This window comes from Elephas maximus, chromosome 11, assembly GCF_024166365.1.
Source record: "Elephas maximus indicus isolate mEleMax1 chromosome 11, mEleMax1 primary haplotype, whole genome shotgun sequence".
NCBI lineage: Eukaryota > Metazoa > Chordata > Mammalia > Proboscidea > Elephantidae > Elephas > Elephas maximus.
In genome coordinates, this window is record NC_064829.1 from 115,629,921 (window position 1) to 115,644,852 (window position 14,932).

Consider the following 14,932-nt stretch of genomic DNA (forward strand, 5'->3'; position numbering starts at 1 on the left):
TATACTGTGCTATACTATAGGCACTGTCATGAGATACAGATATATATGTCACTGTAGTCTTCACAACAACCATTGAAGGTAGGTACTACTGTTACCCTATTTTACCGCTGAGGAAAACGAGGTACAGAAGTAACTTTCCCAAGGTCACACACCTGGGATGTGGCAGAGGCAAGATTTGAACCCAGGCAGTCTGTTCTCAACCACAACACTATTGCCTGTCAAGAAGGATGCATGTACGAATATGAATTAAAGTAAGACCTCTTTCCCTCCATCTCTGATCTCTCTTTATTGTGTGACCTTAGTGTGAATATTTTTTATCCAGCCTCCCCTTCTTTGTTCTAAAGCCTTTATCAGTTACCGTTTTGGCCTATAGTTTATTACAGGTTTAAACTAAACTGAATCAAAGTTATTTTGATCTTATTTCCATTTCTGCATCACCTTACGTGTCTTTTCTTGGAAGCAGGATGTTTTGTTTCTAAACCAGATGTGATTTCCTTACTGGAGCAAGGAAGAGAACCCTGGGAGGTTGTCAGGAAAGGAAGAAGACGAAACCCAGGTGAGTGAAGGCCACGCAGGCAAGGGGAATCCATCACCACAGGAATCGGCCCAGGTGGTTGGGGAAGAGACACACCTGTGTGCTATGACTTAGGAATCTCACTTTAAAGTCCCCTGGCCTGAGGAAGAGCAAAGTAGATTAAGGTCTTCTTAGCTGGGGATACTAAAATAACTGTTTTATCCCATTTACTCCTCTTCTTGCGTTGTTCTCCCCTATTTTCCTCCTCTTCGAAGGAGGTGGTTTTGGGGTTACTCTGTTTGTTCCCTATTGACAGCTGTTCAGCTTATTGATTCACTTGCTTTCTTTTGCATTTAGGCATATGTACATGTCTCGGTTACCTAAAAGTACGTTCTTCCATTTATTTAGCAAATACTTCCCAAATGCCCACTCTGAGCCAAGCGGTAAGCTAGGTATTCTCAGTACAGTGGTGAACAAAGCCAATAACTTTTCTGCTACCATGTTGTTTATATTGTACTAAGGGAAACATAGTAAAAGAACTTTTATTGGGGCCTCATTACATAGGCATGATTGATTGAGTCGTGCCTTCCCTTGTTGGATCTCAGCTGATACCACCTGGTGGGTCTTCCTGGCATGGCTGGCCCCAACCTAAGTCACTTCCTTAGTGTAATCTGTCAGATCAGGGGCCTCTGAGAAGTCAAAGCCACTTCAATCACTGGGGAGATTCCAAGGTTTTAGAGCGGTTCTCTCTCAGGAACCAAGGACTGAGACCAAGTTCTTTGGGTAAAGTTCGTTGTAAACCTCACAGTCAGAGAAGCTGGTTTTTATTTATTTATTTATTTATTTATTAACTTTTCTCATAAATTTTTAAATGGGAAATAAAAGACTACAAAAAAAGATATGTTTGATGTTTAGGTAATACATGTTTTATTAGCAACTAAAGTTTTATATGAATTATTGTAGAAGGTAGTTTCTTGGATCATGGAATGTCATTCTCTTACTTGCTTTTTTCCATCTGTGTATCTGTCTACCTTCACACTAGGGTGAAACATGAAAGGTTCTTGGTTTAGCATCTACCTCTGTGCTACTTTTATCTCTCCTTTTAAACCTTTTGTTGAAAAGACCCCATAGTCTATATAAACTGTATAGAGACATGTGGTATCATTCTGTATGTTGCCGTATATATGTTCAGATGTGTCTGGGGTTCATGTTGAGCCAGCAGTTCTTATTTTGTAACCATAGGGCCATTTCTTGCCCACACTGTTAAATATCTTCTGATTTACTTTCTACTAAAGGAAAGGAAAAACAGGCTTTTTGAAATCTTAATCTATTTTCTTATTTATATTAATACTCAAGGAAATGAAATGCAGATCTTCCAAGTGAATAAGAAAGTAGTAGTCAGGCAGCATGGGTCCAGAATAACGACTGCTGGCTCACAGTTAGACATCTTAAACAAGTTTATTCATTTTTTTCCTTCTCTTTGTTCTTTTAAGTTAGGTTTTTGAAGTATAACATGCATACAGAAGAGTGACAAATGACAAATAAGAGAAGGTTTTATTGAGGAGACACATTACGTAAGGGCTGTTCTGAGCAGATAGGACAGCAGGTACAAAGGCCTGATGGGCAAGCTACATTGTGTGTTCAAGGAGCAGCAAGAAGGCAAAATGACTAGAGCTGGGGAAAGTAATAAGAGATGAGATCAGAGTTAGGCAAGGGCCAAATAATGTAATCATGAAGGGAAATTGGAAGTCATGATCTACTTTATGTTTTAAAATAATCCTTCTGATTGAGTGCCGAACAGGGAGGATCAGTACGGAGACAATTTCAGTTGTCCAGCCGAGAGGTAATAACGATTGGACAAGAATGGTGATGGTCGAAAGTAGAAAGAAGCTGTCGGATTCCTGAGACATCTGTAGGTAGCACCAAAAGAACATGCCGATGGGATTATAAGAGAAATGGGGTGAGGACTAATCTCAAGGAAGTTGTAGTTAGGTGCCGTTGAGTTGGCTCCAACTCATAGCAACCCCATGTACAGCAGAAGGAAACACTGTACCGCCCTGTGTAATCCTGACAGTCGTTGCGGTGTTCGAACCCATCGTTACAGCCACTGCATCAGGCCACCTCATTGAGAACCTCCCTCTTTTTTGTTGAGATTCTACTCTACCAGGCGTGATGTCCTTCTCCAGGGACTGGTCCCTCCTGATAACATGTCGAAAGTATGTGAGACAGAGTCTCACCATCCTTTCTTCTAAGGAGCATCCTGGTTGTACTTCTTCCAAGACAAATTTTGTTCATTCTTTTGGCAGTCCAGGGTATATTCAATATTCTTTGCCAACACCCTAATTCAAAGGTGTCGGTCTTTCAGACTTCCTTATTCATTGCCCACCTTTCACATACATATGAGATGACTAAAAACATCATGGCTTGAGTCAGGTGCACTGTAGTCCTCAGAGTGACGTCTTTGCTTTTCAACACTTTATAGAGGTCTTTTGCAGCAGATTTGCCCAGTGCAATGTGTTGTTTGATTTCTTGACTGCTCCTTCCGTGGGTGTTGATTGTGGCTCCGAGTAAAATGAAATCCTTGGCAATCTCAATCTTTTCTCCTTTATCATGATGTTGCTCATTGGTCCAGTTGTCAGGATTTTTGTTTTCTTTATGTTGAGGTGTAATCCATACTGAAGGCTGTGGTCTTTGATCTTCATCAGTAAGTGCTTCAAGTCCTCTTCACTTTCAGCAAGCGAGGTTGTGTCATCTGCATAACACAGGTTGTGAATGAGTCTTCCTTCAGTCCTGATGCTCTTTCTCATATAGCCCAGTTTCTGGGCTTATTTGCCTAGCATACAGATTGAATAAGTATGGTGAAAGGATAGAACCCTGACACACGCCTTTCCTGATTTTAAACCACGCAGTATCCCCATGTTCTGTTCAGGTGACTACCTCTCACTCTGTGTACAGGTTCCTCCTGACAACAATTAAGTGTTCTGGAATTCCCATTCTTCTCAGTGTTATCCATAATTTTGTTAGAATCCACACAGTCAAGTGCCTTTGGATAGACAAGGAAACACACGTAAACATCTTTCTGGTAGACTTTGCTTTTAGCCAAGATCCATCTGACATCAACGGTGATACCCCTCATTCCAAGTCCTCTTCTGAATCCGACTGGAATTTCTGGCAGTTCCCTGTGGATGTACTGCTGTGATCATTTTTGAATTATCTTCAGCAAAATTTTATTTGCATGAGATATTAATGATATTGTTTGATAATTTCCACATTCAGTTGGATCCCCTTTCTTTGGAACGGGCACAGGTACGGATCTCTTCTAGCCAGTTGGCCAGGTAGCAGTTTTCCAAATTTCTTGGCATAGACGAGCGAGCGCTTTCAGCACTACATCTGTTTGTTGAGACATCTCAGTTGGTATTCTGTAAATTCCTGGAGCCCTGTTTGTTGCCAATGCCTTCAGTGCAGCTTGGATTTCTTCCTTTACTACCGTCAGTTCTTGATCATATGCTGCCTCCTGAAATGGTTGAACGTGCACCAATTCTTTTTGTTATAGTCACTGTTTATTCTCTCCATCTCCTTTTGATGCTTCCTGCGTTGTTCAATATTTGCTTATAGAATCCTTCAGTAGTGCAGCTTGAGGCTTGAATTTTTTGTTGTTGTTGTTCTTTCAGCTTACGAAATGCTGAGTGTGCTCTTCCCTTTGGTTTTCTAACTCCAGGTCTTTCTACATTTCATTATAATAGTTTACTCTGTCTTCTCTAACTTTTCCTTTGAAATCTTCTGTTCAGCTCTTTTATTTCATCATTTATTCCATTCACTTTAGCTACTCTGCATTCAAGAGCAACTTTCAGAGTCTCTTCTGATATCCACTGTGGTCTTTTCTTTCTTTGTTATCTTTTCAGTGAGCTTTTATTTTCTTCATGAATGATGTCATCTCACAACTCGTCTGGTCTTTGGCCATTACTGTTCAATGCGTCTATTCTATTTTTGTTTTTATTGTACTTTAAGTGAAAGTCTACAATTCAAGTTAGTTTCTCATACAAAAATTTATACACATATTGTTATGTGATCCTAGTTGCTCTCCTTATAATGTGACAGCACACTATTCCTTTTCACCTTGGTTTTCCTGTGTCTATTCAGCCAGCTCCAGTTCCCTTTTGCCTTCTCATTTCACCTCTGGACAGAAGATGCCCTTTTAGTCTCATGTATCTACTTGAGCTGAGAAGCGCTCTCTTCACGAATATTATTTTATGTCCTATAGTCCAGTCTCATCTTTCTCTGAAGAGTTGGCTTCAGGAATGGTTTCAGTTCTGGGCTAACAGAGAGTCCGAGGGCCCTGTCTTCCAGGGTCCTTCCAGTCTCAGACCAGTAAGTCTGGTCTTTTTACTAGAACTTGAGTTCTGCACCCCAGTTTTCTCCTGCTCAATCAGGGACTCTCATTTGTTTCCCTCTCAGGGCCATCATTGGTGGTAGCTGGGTACCGTCTAGTTCTTCTGGTCTCAGGCTGATGGAGTGTCTGGTTTATGTGGCCCTTTCTTTCTCTTCGGCTAATATTTTCCTTGTGTCTTTGGTGTTCTTCCTTCTCCTTTGCTCCAGGTGGGTTGGGACCAATTGATGTATCTTGGATGACTGTTTCCTAGCTTTAAAGACCCCAGACGTCACTCACTTAAGTGGGATGCAGAACATATTCTTAATACACTTTGCTATGCCAGTTGGCCCAGATGTCCCCTGAAACCATGGTCCCCAGACCCCTGCCCCTGCTACTCAGTCAGTTGAAGTATTTGGTTGTGTTCAGGAAACTTCTTAGCTTTTACTTGAGTCCAGCTGTGCTGACTTTCCCTGTATTGCGTGTTGTCCTTCCCTTCACCTAAGATAATTCTCATCTACTATCTAATTAGTGAATACAGCTCTCCCTCCCTCCCCACCATTGTAACCATCAAAGAATGTTTTCTTCTGTGTTTAAACCATTTCTTGAGTTCTTATCATAGTGGTCTCATACAATATTTGTCCTTTTGCAACTGACTAATTTCACTCAGCATAATGCCTTCCCCGTTCGTCTATGTTATGGGATGTTTTGCAGATTCATCATTGTTCTTTATCATTTCATAGTATTCCATTGTGTGAATATACCATAATTTGTTTATCCATTTGTCCATTGATGGGCACCTTGGTTGCTTCCATCTTTTTGCTGTTGTAAACAGTGCTGCAATAAACATGGGTGTGCATATGTCTATTCGTGTCATGGCTCTTATTTCTCTAGGATATATTCCAAGGAGTGGGGTTGCTGGATCGTATGGTAGTTCTACTTCTAGCTTTTTAAGGAAGCGCCAAATCAATTCCCTAAGTGCTTGTACCATTTTACATTTTTTTTTATCAGCAGTGTATAAGTATTCCAGTCTCTCCACGACCTCAACATCAAATATGTTCTCTAAGTGGTCTCTAAATTCAGGTGGGATATACTAAAAGGTTGTACTTCGGCTCTTGTGGACGTGTTTTAATTTTTTTCAACTTGAACTTGCATATGAGCAATTGATGGTCTGTTCTGCAGTCGGCCCCTGGCCTTCTTCTGACTGATGATGTTGAGCTGCTTCTCAACTCTTTCTAAGATGTAGTCAGTTTGATTCCTGTGTATTTCATTCAGCAAAGTCCATGTGTATAGTCTCTGTTTATGTTGTTGAAAAAAGGTATTTGCAATGAAGAAGTTGTTGGTCTTGCAGAATTCTATCATGCGATCTTCAGAGTCATTTCTGTTACCAAGGCCATATCTTCCAACTACTGATTCTTCTTAGTTTCCAAGTTTTGCGTTCCAGTCACCAGTAATTGTCATTGCACCTTGACTGCATGTTTGATCAATTTCAGACTGCAAAAGTTGGTAAAAATCTTCAATTTCTTCATCTTTGGCCTTAGTGATGGTATGTAAATTTGAATCATAGTTGTATTAACTAGTCTTCCTTGTAGGCATATGGATATCATCCTATCACTGAATGACACCGTTGTACTTCAGGGCAGATCTGGAAATGTTCCCTTTGACGGTGAACGCGATGCCATTCCTCTTCAGGTTGTTGTTCCCAGCATAGTAGACCACGTGACTGTCCAATTCTAAACAGCCAATACCAGTCCTCTTCGGCTCACTAGTGCTTGGGATATCTGTCTTTATGTGTTCTGTTTCATTTTTTATGACTCCCTGTTTTTCTAGAGTCATACTTCATACATTCCATGTTCTTATTATTAATGGATGTTTGCAGCTGTGTCTTCTCATTTTGAGTCGTGCCACATTTGCAAGTGAAGGTCCCGAAAGCTTGACTCCATCCATGTTGTTAAGGTCGACTCTACTTTGAGGAGGCAGCTCTTCCCCGGTTATCTTTTGAGTGCCTTCCAACCTGAGGGACTCATCTTCAGGCACTGTATCTGACAGTGTTCAGCTGCTATTCATTCATAAGGTTTTCATTGGCCAGTCTTTTAGAAATAGACCACCAGGTCCTTCTTCCTGGTCTGTCTTAGTCTGGAAGCTCTGCTGAAACCTGTCCACCATTGGTGACCCTGCTGGTATTTGAAATATTGGTGGCATAGCATCCAGCGTCACAGCAACATGCAAGCCACCACAATATGACAAACTGACAGATGAGTGGTGGCCTCAAGGAGAGACTAGGGTTTTTTTGGCTGGAACAGCTGGGTGAATGAAAGCTCAGTTTACTGAGGTGGGGAAAATAAAACAGCACTTGGAAGATAGAGCTCTGTTTTTAGATATTTAAGTTTAAGATGCCTGTCATTCATCCAGTTAGAGGTGTTGAGGAGAAGGTTGTGTATACATTTCTTGGAAATCAGGGAGATGATGGTTGTTATTGATGGTGGTCCCCAGCATGTTGATTTCAACTCACTGGTGACCCCATGTGTTACAGAGTAGAACTGCTCCACAGGGTGCCCTGCTGGATGAGTCAGAAAGACAAACCTTTAGGCTGTCAGGCGTAAACGGAGGAAGAGATTAGGGCCTGATACGTGCATCCTCAGTATGACTACAGAATACTTCTCGATTGTTATGTTTCCCCCAATCCTTTGCTGCTGTCCCTTCCACACTTGATTTTTGACAGTGTGATTTTTAGCAGTGTGCGTTTATGGCCAGTATTTCTAAAGCAGTCAGTTTCATTTTCATAGAATCAGTTGTCTTTTCCCAGTTATTCTTTCATGGAATCACATGCTTTCAGGCAAAAGTACAACTGGCTTAAACTTGTTAGGAACAAACAGTTGTCTCTTAGGATGTGCTTTGCCAGTTGGGCCTGTGGCTGTGGCTTATCCCAGGACATGACCAGCCGCTGGCGTGTCTTCGTACCCTAACCCCTTTGCCTGTTGCTTCCTCTGGAGCAGACGATAATAGTTGCTGCCTAGCCTAAGGGAGATAATGTATGAGATTAAATCCATCTGGCCACTTTGAACACCGTGTTTACCCTGTTGTTTGCTGGTCCCCACACCTGCTGGTTGCCCGGCAACGACTCGGTGTGAACACCTGTGGGAGGCCAGGCTCACCTGGTACAGAGTAATCTCCCTCTTGCGATTTTGCCTGTGATTTCTTGGAACTATAATGCCAAAGGCTTCGTGAGTTTTCCTCATAAAAGTCATGTATAGATTTTTAAGTTTACCCTTTTTTCCATGGTGAATAGGATCTTCTTCCTCCCATTATAGCTTATTAAATGTATATATGAAAACTATTGGGTTTTGTATTTTGATTTTATATGCTGCTATGTTACTATATTCTGCTATGATTTATATTACTTAAATCTCTCGAGTTTTCCAATTATGCAGTCCTTTATCTGGAAAGTTTCACTTCCTTTCTTGTCCTTCTACCTCTGATTTTCTTTTGCTGTCTAGTTGTGTTGACTGATAACCAGTATGTGACTAAACGGTAGTGGCGACGGTGGACAGGCTGCCTTTCTGGCTGAGATAATACATATTTTATCGTCCCAGCGAAGCAATCACTCCAGCTTTTTTGAGCTGTTTTTTAAAAATCAGAAATGGTTCTTGACTTTTTTTAGTTGCCTTATCAGTGTCTGTGGACATGATCATGTGATTTTTTTCCTCCTTAGTTCTGTTGATATGATAAGTTATAGTAATAGATTTCCCCGTATCAGACCACCTTAACATTCTCGAAATAAGCAGTACTGGTACTGGGTCTTTCAATATGCTGTTTTATTAGAATTCGTACATCAGTATTCATTAGAGAATTGGTTTTGTAGTTTTTTGTTTTTTAATGTGTAATCTTTATTCAGTATGATATCATTTCATGAAAACAATTTGGAAGTTCTCCTTTTTCTTGTTTTCCAGTCTAAATAGAGAATGGATTGCCTGTTCTTTAAAGATTTCATAACTTTTTAAAAGCTTTATTCCTAGGGAGACCGGAAGGTGGTAAGTCTGACCAAGTTCTGTATTTGCTTTGTGGAAATTGATGTGTTTATACTTCATTCTATCTCTTCTATGGTCAGTTTTGGTAAATTATATTTTCCTAGAAAATTTTCAGCTGTGTTTTAAAAATTTATTGACAGTGATCTTTTTGTTAAACTACTGTAGAGAACTGGGTGATGCCTGGCTACAACTGATGACTGCCCCAACAGGGAACACAACAGAGAACCCCTGAGGGAGCAGGAGAGCAGTGGGATGCAGACCTCAAATTCTTATAAAAAGACCAGACTTAATGGTCTGACTGAGACTAGAAGGACCCCGGAGGTCATGGTCCCCAAACCTTCTGTTAGCCCAATACAGGAACCATTCCCAAAGCCAACTCTTCAGACAGGCATCAGACTGGACTATGAGATAGAAAATGATACTGGTGAGGAGTGAGCTTCTTGGATCAAGTAGACACATGAGACTATGTGGGCAGCTTCTGCCTGGAGGGGAGGTGAGAGGGCAGAGGGGGTCAGAAGCTGGCTGAATAGACATGAAAATAGAGAGTGGAGGGAAGGAGTGTGCTGTCTAATTAGAGAGAGAACAACTAGGAGTATATAGCAAAGTGTACATAAGTTTTTTATGAGACTAAGTTTGTAAACTTTCACTTAAAGCACAATAAAAATTTAAACTACATTTTTACTTTGCCATTTCTTATTTCTATGTCAGTTTTTCTTGCTGTTTATATTAATGGTTTGTCTGTTTTGCTGATTTTGTTTTAAAAAAAAGAACCAATTTTTGCTTTATGTATTAGTTCTTTTTTTCTGTTTTCTAATCAAATTCTGTTTTTTTATCAGTGAATTTCCTCCTTCTGCTTTGCTTCAGTTTACTTTATTGTTCTCTTTTTAATTCTTAGTGGAATTCTTAGGTCATATTTTTCTTTCATTTTTATCAGTGTAAGTATTTAAGTCTTCAAATTTTCTTCCAAGTATTGTTATATTTCATAGAGAATTTTGTGTGTTTTTTTTATTACCATTGTTTTCTAAAAAGTAAAACTACTATTTTGGATTTTACTTCTCTTTTGACATGAGTTATTTAACATTCCAGAAAAAAACCCAGTGCAGTCGAGTCGAATAGAGTTTTAAATTTTCGGTTGCATAAATTTTTGTTTTTTCTGATTTTGTTATGAATTTTATCACTAAGAAAATGTCTTTTTTATAGACCATACTTAAGCAATTTAAAGCTTCCTCCCTTTTTCTCTGTTGTATACAGCTCATTCAGCACTGAGATTTCCCTGTCCATTTCCACATTGGCTTGCTGTCCTCTTGTCTTCATCCAACATGTCTGTTAGCAAGTCCTTCACACTCAGTCCTGTGTAACGTGTCCCCATTAAGCCAAAAACCAAACCTGTTACTGTTAAGTCGATTCCAACTCATAGTGACCCTATAGGACAGAGTAGAACTGCCTTGTAGAGTTTCTAAGGAGCGCCTGGTGAATTTGAACTGCCGACCTTTTGGTTAGCAGCTATAGCACTTAACCACTATGCCACCAGGGTTTCCCCATTACTGAGTTAACTCACAGGCCCATATCTTTTTTGGTAAAAATTTTGTAAAATCAAAAACCTGTTGCCATCAAGCCTATTCCTACTGATAGCGACCCTATGGGATAGAGTAGAGCTGCCACATAGGGTTTCTTAGGAGTACCTGGTGGATTTGAACTCCTGACTTTTTTGTTAGCAGCCATAGCTCTTAACTACTACACCACCAGGGTTTCCAAAAATTTTTTCAGTACTTCCATATGGCTTAAACATACTTCCTTGTCTGAAAAATCATTGATCCACATCTCTAAGAATTATAAGAATGGCGTTCTTTATGACAGAATGGAAGGCAGAAGAGCTAGGCAAACTAGTTGAACATTTGTAAAATAGATGAGTAATAGAATAATTTTAAGGGGAGATAAATGAGTAGAACGCCCACTATCTGAGCACCGTGGGGACAAAGAAAAGTAATCCGTGGTTATGTGAAGGAAGGAGACAGAGAAAAGTAATCTGTGGTTATATGAAGGAAGGAGCGGGCGGTGCAAGGGAACACTACACAGGTGACATATGCAGTGGAAAAAAAAAAACCCAGGAAGGAGGCACGGAAATATACAGTCACCTGTTTCCATTGACAGTCACGTGCCACATAATGTCCGTTCAGGCAATGTCTGACCGTAAGGATGTCTGTGGTCCAGTGAGCACCCTCCAGGGGATGCCCACAGCCCAACTCAGCAGCCAGCCTGCCCTGTCCCCCCTACCCGGGGACACTGTTGCCCCTGCCACTGGGAGGAACGAGTGCCTGATTGTGCTCCTGAATGCCCAGAGTCAGGAGGCATCTCGGGGCCCAGCTGGGGCAGGGGTGCCAAGTCACTGAGACCCCTCCGCTGCTGCCCCCAGGCCCATGCTCCCAGGAACCCTGTGCCCCAGGGACCCAGGTGTTCACACAGCATCCAGATTATATAACATCCTGTTTCACAGAACATATGGTGGACATGAAGCAGTGTGTGACTGTATATATTCACTGAACTACCTTAGAAGAATAAAGAGGTTATTTAATCATTATAGTAAGGTGTGAGAGACAAGAGGCATAGAGACATATTCAGAACAAGTTTGTAACTGGGAATTAAAGGAATAAAACCTACTGTGTGCTATGGATTTATTAACAGAGTAAAGCAGGGATTTTAACGAAGTGTAAAACAGGGATTGTTTCTGTTCTTGGAGTTTTAGGGGCAAGAAAATAAGCAGAACAGTGGGGAAGATTAATAATTTCAAAATTTAGAAGTGTTCCATTGATGAGGAGTAGAGAATAACAACATAGACTTAGATACCGTCAAGTAGAGTCAGCCTTAAATCAAGTGACTTTTAACCTCAGACCTCAGGGCTGAGGAGCCAGTCATGCAAAGAGCCCAGTCAGAGGACTTGCAGGAGAAATAGCAGACTGTGAAAAGCCCTAAAAGATGGGGCTGAGTTGGGGTATGTTCGGAGATCTGAAAGGAGGCCCTTCCAGTTAGCAGTAAAGGGGACAGTGGTTTGCGATGATGTCGAAAAGTAAGCAGAGGTCTTGTTAAACATGGTGAGTTTGGATTTTATTCTAAGAATAGAGATTATTGAAAAAATTTTAAGTAGTAATTCTCAACTTTTGATCTCCATCAGAATCCTTATATGGAGACTGTTAGATATAGGACTGCCCAGGACTGTAGAATCTGATCCAGGTGGTTTGGGTAGGTCTGAATCTCAGTATTTGTAACAAACTTCCCAGCTGATTCTGAAACACATCTCAGTTTTGGGAACTCCTGATTTAAATTATTTACTAAATCTCTATCCTCATTATCTTATGTCAACTCTCATTCCTATAGTTCCTTTTTTTTAAACCAATTGCATGGCAGAGTTCAGCGCTCAGTTGGGCATTACTTTGATTATCTTTTATTTATGCTGTAGAAATTTTACTTCTCCTAGAACAAGAAAACAGCATGTGTTTACTTTCTCATTTTTTTTCAGATTTGGAGACCAGATATGACACCAAGAAGTTATTTTCAGAAAATGGTATTTATAAAATAAATTTATCACAGTGGAAAATAATGGAGAGAATGAAGAACCATGGCCTTAAGGGCCTTGTTTTAAAAAATGATTGGGAATATAAATGCACATTTGAAGGACAAGAGAGACCTCAAGAAGGATACTTCAGTCAAGTGACCATCACCCCTGGAAAAGTGTCCTCTAACCAGAGACACGCATCTCTTACTCCACGTCAGAGAATTCAATTTATTGAGAAACCCTATGAATGTAAGGAATGTGGGAAGGCCTTTAGAGTGCGCCAACAACTTACTTTTCATCACAGAATTCATACTGGCGAAAAACCCTATGCTTGTAAGGAATGTGGGATGGTCTTCAGGCAGACTGCACACCTTACTCGACATCAGAGACTTCATTCTGGTGAGAAACTCTATAAATGTAAAGAGTGTGGAGAAGCTTTCATGTGTGGCCCGGACCTTCGAGTACATCAGAAAATTCATATTGGTGAGAAGCCCTATGAATGTAAAGAATGTGGGAAGGCCTTTAGAGTGCGAGGACAGCTTACCCTGCATCAGAGGATTCACACTGGTGAGAAACCCTACGTATGTAAAGAATGTGGGAAAGCCTTTAGACAATATGCACACCTTACTCGACATCAGAAACTTAATATTGCTGACAAACTCTATGAATGTAAAGAATGTGGGGAAGCCTTTTTGTGTGGCTCAGGCCTTAGAGTACATCACAAAATTCATACTGGTGAGAAACCCTATGAATGTCAGGAATGTGGGAAGGCCTTCAGAGTTCGACAACAACTAACTCTCCATCAGAGAATTCATACTGGTGAGAAACCCTATGAATGTAAAGAGTGTGGAAAGACCTTTAGTCGTGGTTATCATCTGATTCTTCATCACAGAATTCATACTGGTGAGAAACCTTATGAATGTAAGGAATGTTGGAAGGCCTTTAGTCGTTACTCACAACTCATTTCACATCAGAGCATTCATATTGGTGTTAAGCCCTATGACTGTAAGGAATGTGGGAAGGCCTTTAGACTACTCTCACAACTTACACAACATCAGAGTATTCATATTGGTGAGAAGCCCTATAAATGTAAGGAGTGTGGGAAAGCCTTTAGATTGCGCCAAAAACTGACTTTACATCAGAGCATTCATACTGGTGAGAAACCCTTTGAATGTAAGGAATGTAGGAAGGCCTTTAGACTTAATTCATCCCTTATTCAACATCTGAGAATTCATTCTGGTGAGAAACCTTATGAATGTAAGGAATGTAAGAAGGCCTTTAGACAACATTCACATCTTACCCATCACCTGAAAATTCATAATGTAAAAATATAAGAATTGTAGTTAAGTCTCTTGGTAAAGTACAGGGTCAGCAGAAAAGAGGAAGACCCTCAATGAGATGGACTGACACAGTGGCTGCAACAATGGGCCCAAGCATAACAACGATTGTAAGGATGGCTGAGGACCAGGCAGTGTTTCATTCTGTGATACGTAGGGTCGCTGTGAGTCAGAATCGACTCAGTGGGACCTGACAGCCACAACAACAATTAAGTCTCTAAATCTAATTACCAGTTTATAGGAAACTTGGGCCATAAAGGAATAAACTAATGACTGAAGGAAGCAAGCAACCTTATGTAGAATATGGGATATTCTGCAGAACAGATGTCCTGGTTTCTTAACCAGTACGTGTCATGGGAAAATGAAAAAGAGGAATTTGTTACAAAATAAGGGGCTGAAGTGACATATCAATCAAATACAGTATATGGAATCCCTTGGATCTTGATTTGAATGAATAAATTAAAATGGGGGGGGGACTTGAAATGTACATGTGGACTGTATTAACTGATCAACAGTTTTCATTTTGTTAGGCATGATGACATCATACCCACGTGTGTGTGTGTGTGTGTGTGTGTATAATCCTTGTATGGTAATTATTGAAGGGTGAGATTATGTCTTGTCTGATTTGCTTTGAAATACTTCAGAAAAAAAAATGAAGGGATTGGCGAAACAAGATTTGCCAAATGTTGGTAAGTGTTGAAATTGGATAATGGGTACACAGGGTTCGTTGGTGCTGTTTTTACTGCCTTTACATGTATTTGAAAATTTCCCTAATAAAGTTTCCTTTAAAGGTAGAAAATCAAATCTGAGATTTTAGACTACTACTCAGAGATGAATGATAGTTTGGTGCCTACAAATAAAGATTTGTGGGATGTTGCCGTAGCTCTACTTGATAGAAGTCTCCAAACGTAACACATTCTGAGAAGCTGGATTGAGGAGCCAGTCTTGGCCTTGTTTACCACTCTGTCCCCACACCTGATACGATACTTGTCGCATAACAGTAAGTGTGTTAAGCCAGAAAAGTAATTTAAGAGAAAAACCTAAGCTGAGTAGCAGAAAGTGATTCATATAATAGAAGTAGAAATTCATGAAATAATAAAATAGACTTTTTCCAAGAATGTTTTCTTTGAAAAGACC

The 14,932-nt window shown here is 40.3% G+C and overlaps 1 protein-coding gene across 1 annotated transcript in view; it reads left to right on the forward strand.

Moving 5' to 3' along the window:
- The window catches only part of LOC126086328 (uncharacterized), a 70,797-nt gene that overhangs the window by 12,288 nt on the left and 43,577 nt on the right, over window positions 1–14,932 (forward strand). Inside the window, exons 5-6 of the mRNA XM_049902481.1 lie at window positions 461–556; window positions 12,423–13,789. Of these exons, the coding sequence (XP_049758438.1) occupies window positions 461–556; window positions 12,423–13,789 (1,463 nt within the window). The remainder of the gene's footprint in view (window positions 1–460; window positions 557–12,422; window positions 13,790–14,932) is intronic.